This window comes from Oncorhynchus mykiss, chromosome 5, assembly GCF_057628025.1.
Source record: "Oncorhynchus mykiss isolate SJ-2025 chromosome 5, ASM5762802v1, whole genome shotgun sequence".
Taxonomy (NCBI): Eukaryota; Metazoa; Chordata; class Actinopteri; order Salmoniformes; family Salmonidae; genus Oncorhynchus; species Oncorhynchus mykiss.
In genome coordinates this window covers 14,911,242-14,928,572 of record NC_143026.1, presented here as the reverse complement: position 1 = coordinate 14,928,572, position 17,331 = coordinate 14,911,242, and the positions used below count along the sequence as shown (strand labels likewise).

At 41.5% G+C, this 17,331-nt stretch overlaps 2 protein-coding genes across 4 annotated transcripts in view; both read right to left on the bottom strand.

Moving 5' to 3' along the window:
* Nucleotides 1-8,596, bottom strand: part of eeig1b (estrogen-induced osteoclastogenesis regulator 1b) — a 76,568-nt gene extending 67,972 nt beyond the window's left edge. The window contains exons 1-2 of the mRNA XM_090233830.1: nucleotides 8,500-8,596; nucleotides 7,585-7,927 (exon numbers count right to left, since the gene is read on the bottom strand). Coding sequence (XP_090089956.1) covers nucleotides 7,585-7,730 — 146 coding nt within the window. The 5' untranslated portion in view covers nucleotides 7,731-7,927; nucleotides 8,500-8,596. The remainder of the gene's footprint in view (nucleotides 1-7,584; nucleotides 7,928-8,499) is intronic.
* Nucleotides 8,597-11,794: 3,198 nt separating this feature from the next.
* naif1 (nuclear apoptosis inducing factor 1) lies at nucleotides 11,795-14,361 on the bottom strand. 3 transcript variants are annotated; one of them, XM_021601816.3, is made up of 3 exons: nucleotides 13,514-14,361; nucleotides 13,203-13,247; nucleotides 11,795-12,799 (listed from the first exon to the last, which is right to left on the bottom strand). In XM_021601816.3, exons 1-3 carry the CDS (start codon nucleotides 13,956-13,958, stop codon nucleotides 12,288-12,290), a joined length of 1,002 nt encoding a protein of 333 aa, XP_021457491.1. In that variant the 5' UTR covers nucleotides 13,959-14,361; the 3' UTR covers nucleotides 11,795-12,287. The 3 variants fall into 3 exon arrangements, with proteins under 3 accessions (XP_021457491.1, XP_090089954.1, XP_090089955.1); XM_090233828.1 differs by having other exon boundaries at nucleotides 11,795-12,824; nucleotides 13,514-14,124; XM_090233829.1 differs by having other exon boundaries at nucleotides 11,795-12,824; nucleotides 13,725-13,863.
* Between the last annotated feature and the right edge of the window lie 2,970 nt (nucleotides 14,362-17,331).

The following is a 17,331-nucleotide window of genomic DNA, read 5'->3' as shown; positions in this document are numbered from 1 at the left end:
AGCTCCACATTGATCTGGTACTGGTATTCCCTGTATGTAGCTCCATATTGATCTGGTACTGGTACTCCCTGTATGTAGCTCCACATTGATCTGGTACTGGTATTCCCTGTATGTAGCTCCACATTGATCTGGTACTGGTATTCCCTGTATGTAGCTCCACATTGATCTGGTACTGGTACTCCCTGTATGTAGCTCCACATTGATCTGGTACTGGTACTCCCTGTATGTAGCTCCACATTGATCTGGTACTGGTATTCCCTGTATGTAGCTCCACATTGATCTGGTACTGGTATTCCCTGTATGTAGCTCCACATTGATCTGGTACTGGTATTCCCTGTATGTAGCTCCACATTGATCTGGTACTGGTATTCCCTGTATGTAGCTCCACATTGATCTGGTACTGGTATTCCCTGTATGTAGCTCCACATTGATCTGGTACTGGTATTCCCTGTATGTAGCTCCACATTGATCTGGTACTGATATTTTGTATGGATTTAACTCCTCTTTGTATATCTATTTTATTCAAACTTTTTAATATAATTTTTTATATTTGCTTAGTTGAGAAGGGCTCAAAAGCAAGCATTTCACAGTAAATTTTACACCAGTTGTATTCGGCGCATGTGACTAATAAAATTGCACTTGAGGTACATATTCACCAAAGCATTTGATTTGAGTTTGAAACACAAACAAAACAACAAGATACATGGAGAGTAGTGTGTGATTCCCCTCAAAAGGACATTGAGCTACTGTCTCTCTGCGATTCACTGCACTGTCAAAAGAGACAAGAGAGTGAGGCAGAGAGAGAGAGAGAGAGAGTAAGGGTGGGTGGGAGAGAGAGAGAGAGAGAATACAGTGTAGTAATGTTCTGGGACATTTATTACATAACTCCCAGCGCCACCCCTTGTCCCTGTACACACATACACACACACAGTAGTTGAGACCAAGGATTGCCTGGTACAAGGAGATTGAGCCAACGCCACCATGGGACTATGAAAAACAGCCATGCCAATTATTTTGCTCACACAGTTCTGGAAAAACCCTTTGAAGCACACAGCCATACCTATGTTAAATAACCTATTTTGAGAAGTGTGTTTGAGTTCCAAGTTCCTGTGTGTACACAAGGAATATGTATACTGTGAACAGCCATACAGTTTAACCATGGAATTGGTCAGTACAGCTCTGGTCACTGTGCTCTCAAACATGCACAGACCAGACAATACCAGACCAGACAATGCCAGACCAGACAATACCAGACCATACAATACCAGATCAGACAATACCAGACCAGACAATACCAGACCAAATAATACCAGACAATACCAGACCAGACAAAACCAGACCATACAATACCAGACAATACCAGACCAGATAATACCAGACCAGACAATACCAGACAATACCAGACAATACAATACCAGACCAGATAATACCAGACCAGACAATACCATACCATACAATACCATACCATACAATACCAGACCAGACAATACCAGACCAGACAAAACCAGACCAGACAATACCAGACAATACCAGACCAGACAAAACCAGACCAGACAATACCAACCCAGGACAAAACCAGACCAGGACAAAACCAGACCAGACAATACCAGACCAGGACAAAACCAGACAATACCAGACCAGACAATACCAGACAATACCAGACCAGACAATACCAGACCAGACAATATGGAATTGGTCAGTACAGCTCTGGTCACTGTGCTCAAACATGCACAGACCAGACAATGCCAGACCAGACAATACCAGACCAGACCATACAATACCAGACAATACCAGACCAGACAATACCAGACCAGACAATACCAGACCAGACAATACCATACCATACAATACCATACCATACAATACCATACCATACAATACCAGACAATACCAGACCAGACCAGACAATACCATACCATACAATACCATACCATACAATACCATACCAGACAATACCATACCATACAATACCATACCAGACAATACCATACCATACAATACCATACCATACCATACCAGACCAGACAATACCAGACCAAATAATACCAGACCAAATAATACCAGACAATACCAGACCAGACAAAACCAGACCAGACAATACCAGACCAGGACAAAACCAGACCAGACAATACCAGACCAGGACAAAACCAGACCAGACAATACCAGACCAGGACAAAACCAGACAATACCAGACCAGACAATACCAGACAATACCAGACCAGACAATACCAGACAATACCAGACAATACCAGACCAGACAATACCAGACAATACCATACCATACAATACCATACCATACAATACCAGACCAGACAATACCAGACTATACAATACCAGACAATACCAGATCAGACAATACCAGACCAGACAAAACCAGACCATACAATACCAGACAATACCAGACCAGACAATACCGGACCAGACAATACCAGACCAAATAATACCAGACCAAATAATACCAGACAATACCAGACCAGACAAAATCAGACCAGACAATACCAGACCAGACAAAACCAGACCAGACAAAACCAGACAATACCAGACCAGACAAAACCAGACCAGACAATACCAGACCAGGACAAAACCAGACCAGACAATACCAGACCAGGACAAAATCAGACCAGACAATACCAGACCAGGACAAAACCAGACAATACCAGACCAGACAATACCAGACCAGACAATACCACACAATACCAGACAATACCAGACCAGACAATACCAGACCAGACCAGACAATACCAGATCAGACAAGAAAATACCAGACAAGACCATTTATGTACTGTAACTGTTATCTGCATTAGGCCCCGTATGTAAAACCCCAGCCTTCAACCTCATCCTCTATGCAAAACCCTAGCCTTCAACCTCATCCTCTATGCAAAACCCCAGCCTTCAACCTCATCCTCTATGTAAAACCCCAGCCTTCAACCTCATCCTCTATGCAAAACCCCAGCCTTCAACCTCATCCTCTATGTAAAACCCCAGCCTTCAACCTCATCCTCTATGCAAAACCCCAGCCTTCAACCTCATCCTCTATGTAAAACCCCAGCCTTCAACCTCATCCTCTATGCAAAACTCCAGCCTTCAACCTCATCCTCTATGTAAAACTCCAGCCTTCAACCTCCTTGTCAATGCAAAACCCCAGCCTTCAACCTCATCCTCTATGTAAAACCCCAGCCTTCAACCTCATCCTCTATGCAAAACCCCAGCCTTCAACCTCATCCTCTATGCAAAACCCCAGCCTTCAACCTCATCCTCTATGTAAAACCCCAGCCTTCAACCTCATCCTCTATGTAAAACCCCAGCCTTCAACCTCATCCTCTATGCAAAACCCTAGCCTTCAACCTCATCCTCTATGCAAAACCCCAGCCTTCAACCTCATCCTCTATGCAAAACCCCAGCCTTCAACCTCATCCTCTATGTAAAACCCCAGCCTTCAACCTCATCCTCTATGCAAAACCCCAGCCTTCAACCTCATCCTCTATGCAAAACCCCAGCCTTCAACCTCATCCTCTATGTAAAACCCCAGCCTTCAACCTCATCCTCTATGTAAAACCCCAGCCTTCAACCTCATCCTCTATGCAAAACCCTAGCCTTCAACCTCATCCTCTATGCAAAACCCCAGCCTTCAACCTCATCCTCTATGCAAAACCCCAGCCTTCAACCTCATCCTCTATGTAAAACCCCAGCCTTCAACCTCATCTTCTATGCAAAACCCCAGTCTTCAACCTCATCCTCTATGCAAAACCCCAGCCTTCAACCGCATCCTCTATGCAAAACCCCAGCCTTCAACCTCATCCTCTATGTAAAACTCCAGCCTTCAACCTCATCCTCTATGTAAAACTCCAGCCTTCAACCTCCTTGTCAATGCAAAACCCCAGCCTTCAACCTCATCCTCTATGCAAAACCCCAGCCTTCAACCTCATCCTCTATGTAAAACTCCAGCCTTCAACCTCCTTGTCAATGCAAAACCCTAGCCTTCAACCTCATCTTCTATGCAAAACCCCAGCCTTCAACCTCACTATCTACGCAAAACCCCCAGCCTTCAACCTCATTATCTATGCAAAACCAGCCACCACAACCGACTACAACAGGACAGCCATTGACACCTGTGTGTGTGTCAGAGAGCTTAAAGTGTTATATATAGGCGCCACACACCGGGTCGCTAGTAGTGGCATACGGTGAGACATCTGTCTTCTACTTAGAGTAGAGTTCAACTGACCTTCTTTACCGGTGACAAATCCTTTGTTGTGCTTTGAAGAGTTTATAGGGTCAAGGATGTAAATTATGACACCAAGACCTCTCTAATACTACTACAATGACTTTGACTTATGACTTTGTATCTATTTTATATGGCAGTTAGGTGCTTTGCCTTTGACACATTTACAGTTTGCACACAGACTACAAATGAGATTGGTTGGTTTGCAGAGCTGACAATCAAAGAGAAGCAACGTTAGGTCTGAGTCCTTCGATTCAGCGTTGCCTTGACAACATTACAGCAACATCTCCTAGTTGCTACCAAGTTGCCAACTCAGTCTCCTCCAGAGTCGAGACACACATCAACGTCTCTTTTTCAATTCAGGCCCTTTCATACGAACAACATAGGCCCGAGAATCAGCGATGCAACAACAACCCTTTAAACACGGTCCCTGAGGGCTGGCAATAACATTGGCCAGTTCTGTAGTATCTAACCATGTATCTAATCCACTGTTTCAACCCTACACCCTGGACAATATTACATGAAGTGCTTTGATGACAGAGTTCTCCATTAAGCAAGGCAAAGCCGGGGGAAATGGGGGGGGGGGGGGGGAAGACAGAACTGCATAATGCTCTGACAGATCTCGCTCTCTTTCTCTCTCTGCAGAGGCTAACTAGACCCTGGTGTCTTCATCAGACAGTCATGTTAGGGGAGATAGTGGTGGATGAGATCATACAGTCAAGCAACATGGGATGAGAGGGGTAAGGAAACAACTACAGCAGAGGACTAGGACTATAGGGCTGTAGCTAGTGAGGGGCTATGGTGAGGGGTTATGGTGAGGGGCTATGGTGAGGGGCTATGGTGAGGGGTTATGGTGAGGGGCTATGGTGAGGGGCTATGGTGAGGGGCTATGGTGAGGGGTTAGGGTAAATGAACTTGGGCTAGTGTAGGGCTATAGTCACTGAGGTTGCATTAGGGTAAATGGACTTGGGCTAGTGTAGAGCTATAGTCACAGGGGTTACATTAGGGTAAATGGACTTGGGCTAGTGTAGGGCTGAAGTCACTGGGGTTACATTAGGGTAAATGGACTTGGGCTAGTGTAGGGCTATAGTCACTGGGGTTACATTAGGGTAAATGCAGGGGATGATCAACAGACTGCTTATCCCTGTTGTTGTGTCACCACCACTTAACAGGCCACTACTATAAATCAAATCACATTTGATTTCTCACATGCTTAGTAGACAACAGGTGTAGGCTAACAGTGAAATGCTTACAGGTCCTTTTCCAACAATGCAGAGTTAAAGATAAAAAAGAATTGAAACAAAAATAGAAATTGTGACACGAGGACAAAATACACAATGCATAACATGGCTATATACAGGGAGTAGAAAATAACATGGCTATATACAGGAATTATATAATAACATGGCTATATACAGGAATTAGATAATAACATGGCTATATACAGGAATTAGATAATAACATGGCTATATACAGGAATTAGAAAATAACATGGCTATATACAGGAATTAGATAATAACATGGCTATATACAGGAATTAGATAATAACATGGCTATATACAGGAATTAGATAATAACATGGCTATATACAGGAATTAGAAAATAACATGGCTATATACAGGGAGCAGAAAATAACATGGCTATATACAGGAATTAGAAAATAACATGGCTATATACAGGAATTAGAAAATAACATGGCTATATACAGGGAGTAGAAAATAACATGGCTATATACAGGAATTAGAAAATAACATGGCTATTCAGGAATTAGAAAATAACATGGCTATATACAGGAATTAGAAAATAACATGGCTATATACAGGAATTAGAAAATAACATGGCTATATACAGGGAGTAGAAAATAACATGGCTATATACAGGGAGTAGAAAATAACATGGCTATATATAGGGAGTAGAAAATAACATGGCTATATTCAGGGAGTAGAAAATAACATGGCTATATTCAGGGAGTAGAAAATAACATGGCTATATTCAGGGAGTAGAAAATAACATGGCTATATACAGGGAATAGAAATCCATTAACATGTAGGCCACCCTGTCTGGGTGACATATATCAGACCATGTTTACAGCTGTTATCCAGATGAGAAGGAATGTTAGGCTCTGGAGTTCTAGAGGTATCTATGGATTTCAACATATCCCCCACACCTGTGATATAAATCACTACATTTCAATGTATCACACAATTAAACACAGAGAAACCCACATGGTGTAAGAAGAGTGTAGGAATGCAATTAATTTAAATGAACCAAGCCTAGGAAGGCTAACTGTCCACCAGCATCTTGTCGGTCTACATTTGACATTTAACTCAAAACAAATGAGTAGGGCAAGAGTTGTTTGGAAAAGGTCACTGCCACCACTGTGTGCCAACTTGAATGCTGAGTGTGAGAGGCAAACGATAGGAAAATACACACAATCACAGCAAGCCTTTCAAAAGCAATACACTGATATAACCATCTGTGGCATTTACCTTGGAAACCATTGGTGTCAAATGGCAAGTTTAAAAAGTACCCTGAAAAGGTTTTGTTGTAGAAACTGTGAATTACTGAATTATTACTATGTGTGGTATAGAAACAATACCTCTGTCACAATATGACACGGGATAAAATGGACATATCCCCATATCATTCCATTGATCAAACTGCTAGAATTCTTATTTGGTGTCTGCACACAGCAAAGGATCAGAAACAGGCAAAGCGTGACAAATCTGAAACAAAGAAACAAATAAGGCACAAGCCCTGACTACATTTTTGGCGGGGATCCAAGCAGCCAATTCACAGATCGGAAGATCCTATTATTCTCTTAGATAATATACACACTTAGAAAAAACATTGATATCTAGAACCTAAAATGGTTCTTTGGCTGTACTCATAGGAGAACCCTTTAAAGAACTAGTTTTGGTTCCAGGTAAAACCCTTTTGGTTCCAGGTAGAACCCTTTTCGGTTCTATGGTAGAACCCTTTCCAGGTAGAACTCTTTCCACAGACGGCTTAAGAACCCTTTTGGAACCTTTTTTTCTAAGAGTGTATGATGTTTAGAAAACTGATCTTGCTTATAAAAGCTACCTAATAATCCTCTGTTTACCATCCTGAAAGGTGTGATCAATCTGTCATCTATTATGTATGTCTATTCAGGCTAATCCCTCTTGTACCTACCTATATTGATCAAATCAAGCTTTCAGGACATTCAGGCAATAGCCTAGACTGGGTGCCAGTCTGTTTCTGCAAAACATGATAAGGAGTGGCAAGGAGTGGAATGATAGCTAAACAGACTGGTACACAGGCTAGCAATAGCCTACCCCAAGCACAAAATGCACAGTGAAAAAATACATGAGAATCGTTTTTACCTGGATGATGAGACGGCAAAGTCCCCACCGTCCAACAATCGGATCTTGCAAAAAAGTACCCCATTGACAAACGGTACGGCCGTGAGCTCGTCCAATGTAAAATGGATTTGAAACTTGAACCTCTTCTTTTTCATTAAAAATGCCATTGAGACGGTTGAAACAGGTGAACTGGAATATGTTGGGAGGTTTATTCAGCAGAAATAGTCCTAAATTAAATGTTTGGGATTGACAAACAAAAAGGATAGGAAATTAAACAAAGTATTAATTTCGTTTTTAAATCAGGAGCTTGCAAGTCCTTGATTTTTTGGCTCAGCATCTCTGATGACCCAGTGTTGATTCGGACCTGTAGCAGGAAAAAAAATAACAACAGGTGCTTTACGATCATATACTGAAGAGTGCAAACACATCTTATTGGTTATCCCTAATTTTTCTCACATATAGGTTAAAAGCCTTTCATGAAATATAACAACCAGATTATTGTAGTGATATTCATAGCCGATGATTATACTTATATTCAATCAGGGCAACTTCAGAGAAAATAGTTTGAAGGCATATCCTACACCCGAACACATGCTTTGTTGAGATGTTCTCTTGGCTTTTCTTTACACCCGGTGTTGGTTATGGGATTTAGACATTATAAAGTATCTACATCATTCCCCAAACCACACGTTAATTCGCAACTCGTGATTTTTAGGTAGTCGGCGTCAGTAAAGTAGATACAAAAAGGAAAGGGTAGTTCCACCCATGATCTATTCGATTCTTCTGCATTACATGAATCGTACCAAGTATTTCTTGCCAACCCTCCACGCAAACACAAGCGCATGTCAACCAGAGAACGAGGTGAATTAACAGAAAGTATACAGACACAATTACAACTAAGACACTCAAATATGTCAAAGAAAGTAATAGTTTTACCTCATATTCAAAGAGGACAACGTGACATCTCACAGTCCAGCAACACTGACATTCATTCTTTACTTTGAACCGTTGTGGGCTGTTCTTGACTCTAGTCCCTCCTATCTTCTAAATATAAATCGAGATGCTATAAGCACCGCCTTCGGCTCAGAGAAACGTGTAGATTACTTTTTGCATTATGTATAATAAATAACCTGAATTGATAGACAGTATTCACAAACATAAACGTCTTAGACATTACAATCAATTTATTTTAACCACCCAAAAGTTATATAATTTTCAGTTCATTAATACTCATAAATCCATATTTTATGGGGAGAAAATTATCATGTTCTTCTACTGGTCTATTATCAATATGTGAAAACATCAAAGGACGTTAATGTGTAGAGTACTCGTCTAAAATAAATAACCTTCACACTGTCATGTCAAATTGTGATTAGTTAAATCTTAACATAGAGCGCCATCTGCTGGTAATTGTAACATTGACGTTGCATCCTAATTTTTATTGAGTCAGTGTTAGCCTACATTTTACAGTCAGTCGTGTCAGTGCCAGCAAACTGTATTTTTCCATCAAACCCAACCAAATCATGAGAAAACAAAAAGGTAATTACTTGACAAAAACAGAGCAAACTAGAATGCTACAGTATTTGGCCCTAAACAGAGAGTACACAGTGGCAGAATACCTGACCACTGTGACTGACCCAAAATTAAGGAAATCTTTGACAGACTCAGTGAGCATAGCCTTGCTATTGAGAAAGGCCCCCGATGGCAGACCTGGCTCTCAAGAGAAGACAGGCTATGTGCACACTGCCCACAAAATGAGGTGGAAATTGAGCTGCACTTCCTATCCTCCTGCCAAACGTATTAGAGACACATTTCCCTCAGATTACAGACACACAAAGAATTAAAAAACAAATCAAATTTGGATAAACTCCCATATCTATTGGGTGAAATACCGTGTGCAATCACAGCAGCAAGATTTGTGACCTGCTGCCACAAGAAAAGGGCAACCAGTGAGGAACAAACATCATTGTAAATACAACCTATATTTATGTTTATTTATTTTCCCTTTTGTACTTTAACTATTTGCACATCATTACAACCCTGTATATATACATATGACATTTGAAATGTCTTTATTCTTTAGGAACTTTTGTGTAATGTTTACTGTTAATTTTGAATTGTTTATTTCACTTTTGTTTATTATCTATTTCACTTGCTTTGGCAATGTAAACAAAAACTAGGCAAAAAAAGAAACGTCCCTTTTTCAGGACCCTGTCTTTCAAAGATAATTCATAAAAATCCAAATAACTTCACAGATCTTCATTGTAAAGGGTTTAAACACTGTTTCCCATGCTTGTTCAATGAACCATAAACAATTAATGAACATGCACCTGTGGAACGGTCGTTAAGACACTAACAGCTTACAGATGGTAGGCAATTAAGGTCACAGTTATGAAAACTTAAGACATTAAAGAGGCCTTTCTACAGACTCTGAAAAACACCAAAAGAAAGAACCCCAGGGTCCCTGTTCATCTGCGTGAACGTGCCTTAAGCATGCTGCAAGGAGGCATGAGAACTGCAGATGTGGCATGGGGAATAAAATACAATGTTCGTACTGTGAGACGCCTAAGACAGCGCTACAGGGAGGCAGGACGGACAGCTGATCATCCTCGCAGTGGCAGACCACGTGTAACAACACCTACACAGGATCGGTACATCCGAACATCACACCTGCGGGACAAGTACAGGATGGCAACAACAACTGCCCGAGTTACACCAGGAACGCACAATCCCGCCATCAGTGCTCAGACTGTCCGCAATAGGCTGAGAGAGGCTGGACTGAGGGCTTGTAGGCCTGTTGTAAGGCAGGTCCTCACCAGACATCACCGGCAACAACGTCGCCTATGGGCACAAACCCACCGTCGCTGGACCAGATAGGACTGGCAAAAAATGCTCTTCACTGACGAGTCGCGGTTTTGTCGTGGTCGGATTCGCATTTATCGTCTAAGGAATGAGCGTTACACCGAGGCCTGTACTCTGGAGCGGGATCGATTTGGAGGTGGAGGGTCCGCCATGGTCTGGGGCGGTGTGTCACAGCATCATCGGACTGAACTTGTTGTCATTGCAGGAAATCTCAATGCTGTGCGTTACAGGGAAGACATCCTCCTCCCTCATGTGGTACCCTTCCTGCAGGCTCATCCTGACTTGACCCTCCAGCATGACAATGCCACCAGCCATACTGCTCGTTCTGTGCGTGATTTCCTGCCAGACAGAAATGTCAGTGTCCTGCCATGGCCAGCAAAGAGCCCGGATCTCAATCCCATTGAGCACGTCTGGGACCTGTTGGATCGGAGAGTGAGGGCTAGGGCCATTCCCCCCAGAAATGTCCAGGAACTTGCAGGTGACTTGGTGGAAGAGTGGGGTAACATCTCACAGCAAAAACTGGCAAATCTGATGCAGTCCATGAGGAGGAGATGCACTGCAGTACTTAATGCAGCTGGTGGCCACACCAGATACTGACTGTTACTTTTGATTTTTAACCCCCTTTGTTCAGGGACACATTATTCAATTTCTGTTAGTCACGTCTGTGGAACCTGTTCAGTTTATGTCTCAGTTGTTGAATCTTATGTTCATACAAATATTTACACAGGTTAGGTTTGCTGAAAATAAACGCAGTTGACAGTGAGAGGTTTCTTTTTTAAATTAATTTATGTTTCCCATGCCTAGAAAGCCCTTAAATTGAAATTGACTACGGGAAGGGCACACACCAGTTTGGCCCACTTGTTGAGGATCAGCGTGGCGGGAGGTGCTGTTGCCTACCTTCATCTTGGTCAGCTCTTCAGGAAGTCTAGGACACAGTTGCAGGGGGGTTCAGAGCTTTGTGATGAGCTTGGAGGGCACTATGGCTTTGAAGGCTGAGCTGTAGTTGATGAACAGCATTCTTACATAGGTATTCCTCTTTTCCAAGTGGGATAGGGCAGTGTGCAATGGCGATTACGTCGTCCGTGGATCTGTTGGTACGGTATGCAAATTGTGGTGTAGGTGATATGAACACTTCATGATGACAGAAGTGAGGGCTATGGAGTGAGTCATTTAGTTCAGTTACCTAGCTTTTTGGGGTACAGGAACAATGGTGGACATTTTGAAGCAAGTGAGGACAACAGACTGGGAAAGGGAGGTTGAATATGTCCAGAAACACTCCAACCAGCTGGTCTGCACATGCTCTTTGGATGCTGTAGAGTACCATAAAACATAGAGAACAGGTTAAAAAAGACTAAAGGAAAAACTAATATTTATGGTATCATTTAAAGAAAGAGTTTATTTTTGTTGCATTGATTTTGAAAATAATGAGCAAATTCTGCAAAGAGATAAAAATGTGATGTAACTATGGCCCACTGGCTGTAAAGAAAAAAAATATTTAATTCCAAAAATCAATCTAGCCATGCTGACTAAGAAGAAAAAGGGTTATGACAATCCGGTATACTCTTTTTAGTCAGTATGGCTAGGGTCAATTACACCAATCAATAGCAGAAAATGTCAACTTCATTTTACAACCAATACAGCAACTTATCTCTATCTAGATATGTATTTCTAGAACTACAACCCTAAACCTAAATGCTTGTTCTAAGGCAACTTATTACAATTCTCTTTCTCACAAACATGAGCAAGCTCACAAATGCATTTCATACACCCTCTCTCATTCACGCACACACACACTTTCTCATTCTCTCTCTCTCTCTCACACACAAACAAAAACAAACAAACACACACACACTGAGTCTTTATTAGCCTTCGTCTGCTGGCTGTGGAGGCGGGGTCTTGGGCCTCTGTTCTGAACCCTCTGCAGCAGCCCCAGAGCTGTTGTTGGAGTTGTCAGTCCCGCTCTGCAGGAACTTCCTCAGGTCCTTGAGAGCAGGCCTCATCATCTGAACCAGGGCCAGCAGGGCTGCCTGGGTTCCCTCCAGGGCCTGGGCCTGCCTCTCCTGGGCGTAGGCCTGTGCTTCCTGGGACCTCCGGATCATCTGCAGCAGCTCGTTCTGGCCCTCCAGGTGCTGGGCAATCTGCCTCACGTGTACATTGGTGACCCGCTGTTCTTGGAGGAGCCGGGCTGAGTTGAGGGCGATGCGGCTCTTCAGCTCCTGGGGCTTGGCCTGGCTGTGTGGCGGAGAAGACGACACTGACGTCAGCATCTCCACCGGATGCGACTCCACAGCGGTCACCACGGTGGGAGTGGCTTCAGTGGTGGTGCAGTACTCCACCACACCGCCTTCCTCCAATGTGTGGTATGTGGTCTCGACTGGTGGAAAGAAAGATGGTTTTGCCTGTAAGTATAGGATTATTCACTACTGGTCTTGGAGATATACAGGCTGATTCAACTATTCATCAAGACCCTTGATTAGCTGAATGATTCAGCCTGAGAATCAGACTGAGTCCAATGTGGCTCTGTTGGTAGAGCATGGTACTTCCAACACTAGGGGTGTGGGTTTGATTCCCATGGGGGACCAGGGTGAAAATGTATGCACTCAGTACTGTAAGTTGCTCTAGATAACAGCATCTGTTAAATGACTGAAATATAAATGAATTAGTGCTGTGGTGGGGGGGGGGCTGCACACCCTGTTGTTCACCTCAAGTAAAGTGCAAAATTAATTCAAAATAAATTATAATGTCAAACATTTCAAACCTTGGAATAAACTACTTACCATCTAATTTAGTCTCCTCGCATGATGCTGAAGCTGTCTGAAGGCCTATACATATCAGAGAAAGAAAAGGTCAGGAGAGGAAATTGTAAAGAAAAAAAGTGTTTTGAAAAGATTAAGCAATGTATTTAAGCAATGTTTTTCCTTTAATTTTGGGTGGCAATCTGAATAAATGGCTATTGCGACATGAATAACATTATTTACATATATTCACACTATTAGTGTGTAACATTGGAGCTGACGAACAGTAATTCACTCTAGCTCTTTCTGCATATTTCATTACAGTCTGGTTAAAAATATTGTGAAATTCGTACTCTCTGTGAGTGTCACGGTGGTGGCTGAACTCATAGTAACAGGTAAAGTTATCTCAGCATCTGGGTCTCCAGTAGGTAAACTGATGATAGTCGCCTCTCCCAAAAGGTTACAAATACGCTGCTGCATAGCAGTGAGGATGACGTGAACCGGAGTGCAGTCGGTAGTGGTCTCCTCAATTGCCGCCCTAGCCTGGGCCACTTTGCGCCTCACCTCGGTCTTCATATCCGACCACTTCTTCTTGACTTCAGCCAACTCTCTTGGGCATGTTGTTACAGCGTTCACCTTCTTCAGAATTTCTATCCACGCGTTATTCTTTGCTATGTGAGTGACTCCAGCATTGAAGTGGTTAACGAGTGTGTGCTTTTGTTTCTCTATTTCCTCCACAATAATTTCGACCTCCCTCTCTGAAAAATTCATTTTTCTTTTTTTTGTATTCGATGCCATATTTGAATAAATTCCTGTTTTTAAAATACAATTGTGCGTATTGTACGCAAAAATAGTAGGATTTACTCAATTGATCTGCGCAACGTAATGGCTTCCAGAATCGGCTTCTTCTTCTTCTTCCTACAAACAACGCTTACGTTCGTTGTGCTTAGATCTCCGCCCAACCTACCAATGTAGCGCCATGATTGGTTACATTCTGAGGTTCCTCCAGTTTTACCTGCTACCGTTGGCTAAACCAAATGTCAATCGTTAATCCTCCCTTAACGATTTCTTTCTGTAGTAAAAACAACAACAAATTGATAAAATGATAACATTGCATTAATATATACAATAGGCTATGTTGTGATGTGGATGTTTTGTCATGAGATGGTGAGTCTAGTCATTATGTTTTCATTTCGTATTTAAATTCACCGGTTTCCTTGTGGGTCTGACAAATGTACATTTAACGATGGTGATTGGCTACTGGACCTTTCCATCATGCGCATTCCAACACCCGCGCCTTTCCTGTCACTCTTTGAACGAGTTCGTTTTGCATGGCCCGGTGCCACAGGGGGAGGAGTTTTAATTTTAGACCATGTCATCAAAGATTTTTATAACTAAGCCAAGATAGACCAGTGCCTGTCGTTATCAAATGGAACACATTTGTCATAGTGGGCAGAAAAAGCAAGGAGGTGGGCAGGCCTATTTCTATTTTGTCCTGTTTATCAAAAGTGGTGGAAAAATTGTCAATAATCAACTGACTGCCTTTCTTGATGTCTATAGTATTCTCTCGGATATGCAATCTGGTTTCCACTCAGGTTATGGTTGACTTTTAAAAAATGGTTTTAACAGCTTTCTTTTTAGAAGAATGTTGAATGGTCTTAATGTACTGCTCAAATTCCTTATAGAAAACACAGAAGAGTGTTTTTTATGAGTGAATTTACATTTATGAATATGCAATCTTTCCATAAGCACAATTAGATTTATGAGGTAAAATTGTTTTTCTTTATGCTTATTATGGTTAAGGAAACCGAGCAGCACATTCTCCCATAAAAAAACAAAAGTCATCAAGAATATTAACAATTATAAAACTGAATATCTTTCCATAATTGTTTTACATGTAGACAATGCCAAAATAAATGGATGCTCAACACAAAAAGGTCTCAGAGCAAGTGACGTCACCGATTGAAACGCTATTTAGCGCAAACACCGCTAACTAGCTAGCCATTTCACATCCGTTACACTCACCCCCCTTTTGACCTCCTCCTTTTCCGCAGCAACCAGTGATCCGGGTCAACAGCATCAATGTAACAGTATATCTTTAGACCGTCCCCTCGCCCATACCCGGGCGTGAACCAGGGACCCTCTGCACACATCAATGAAGCATCGTTACCCATCGCTCCACAAAAGCCGCGGCCCTTGCAGAGCAAGGGGAACTACTACTTTAAGGTCTCAGAGCAAGTGACGTCACCGATTGAAACGCTATTTAGCGCGAACACCGCTAACTAGCTAGCCATTTCACATCCGTTACATAAACAACATGAGAGTTCCAGATGGAATAGCATCAAATACTATGCCGAACTCTCTAGGTGGAACAGGGATATTGTAACGAGATAAAAAAAATCCTCACAATTGAGTAACAATCCTTCTGCATTAAAAAGTTTACTCACCAGCAGGATATGATTATTAAACCAGTTCTTAAAAAATAAAGACTTGTTTCTATGCAAAATAACCTTATTGTTCCAAATTAAATACCTATGCGGGGGAAAATTATGTTTATATATTAACGACCACACTATACGAATACTTGTCTATGAAAAGCAGATAATTTTGTAGGAATCTATCAATGTTTTAGTTACAAAGTAACATAAAATTGAGGCCACCAAAACGGGGGAAGATATAATGAGGGATGAGATTTCAAATTGAAGTTGGATTCTTTAAAACCTCTAGTGACTCCCCATCCCGCATGAGGGAGCGTAATCATCGACTGACACTAATTAACATAACACAACGGACATAAATATTCCTAGAAAATATTCCTATTCATGAAAATCACAAGTGAAATATATTGAGACAAAGCTTAGCCTTTTTTAATCACCCTGTCATCTCAGATTTTCAAAATATGCTTTACAGCCAAAGCTAGACAAGCATTTGTGTAAGTTTATCGATAGCCTAGCATAGCATTTTGTCCAGCTAGCAGCAGGTAACTTGGTCACAGAAATCAGAAAAGCAATCAAATTAAATTGTTTACCTTTGATGAGCTTCGGATGTTTTCACTCACGAGACTCCCAGTTAGATAGCCAATGTTCCTTTTTTCCAAAAATATAATTTTTGTAGGCGAAATAGCTGCGTTTGTTCTTCACGTTTGGCTGAGAAATCGCCCGGAAATTGCAGTCACGAAAACACCGAAAAATATTCCAAATTAGCTCCATAATATTGACAGAAACATGGCAAACGTAGTTTATAATCAATCCTCAAGGTGTTTTTCAAATATCAATTCGATAATATATCCACCGGGACAATTGGTTTTTCAGTAGGACCGATTGGAATAATGGCTACCTCTGTATTTTACGCGAGAATCACTCTGGGAGCCATCAGGTGACCAGTTGCGCAATGTAGCCACTTACGGGTATTCTTCAACATAAATGCGTAAAACTACGTCACAATGCTGTAGACACCTTGGGGAATACGGAGAAAAAGTAATCTGGTTGATAGCCCATTCACTGCTCAATAGGGACGCATTGGATCGCAGCCCTTTCAAAACATGAGGCACTTCCGGATTGGATTTTTCTCAGGCTTTCGCATGCAATATCAGTTCTGTTATACTCACAGACAATATTTTTATAGTTTTGGAAACATTAGAGTGTTTTCTATCATAAGCTGTCAATTATATGCATATTCTAGCATCTTGTCCTGACAAAATATCCCGTTTACTACGGGAACGTTATTTTTCCAAAAATGAAAATACTGCCCTCTAGTCACAAAAGGTTTGAAATGTTTAGCCCAATTTATCTTAAAAGTATTATTCAAAGTAGGAAAATCTAAAAAAATTGAGACCACTATATTCGTATGAGTTCATAACGACAGATTTCCTAACATAATGTGTACGATTTTTCCAGATGAAGTTGAAAAACACCTGGTCAACTGCTTTACCTATTTTGTTGTCAACATGTAGGGACTAGACTGTATAAGTAAGTCTGGAAATACCTTCAGGTTTAGAAAGAAATAATCGACCTTTCAAGGATAAATCCCTCTGCAATCAATGGTTCAACTTCTTTTTGTTGAAAAAAATAATAGGTATGAAATTGAATGAGCATCTTTCCTGTTGATCCTTAAATATGGTAATTCCAAGTATGTCACTTTTCCCTTGACTGGAATATTGCATATAGAGTGT

Coding starts and splice junctions, on each gene's coding strand:
- naif1 (XM_021601816.3), bottom strand. CDS start 13,958: ATGGCATCGAATACAAAAAAAAGAAAAATGAATTTTTCAGAGAGGGAG. Junction 13,248..13,513: donor CACCGTGACACTCACAGAGA/GTACGAATTTCA, acceptor TGATATGTATAG/GCCTTCAGACAGCTTCAGCA. Junction 12,800..13,202: donor CGAGGAGACTAAATTAGATG/GTAAGTAGTTTA, acceptor TCTTTCCACCAG/TCGAGACCACATACCACACA.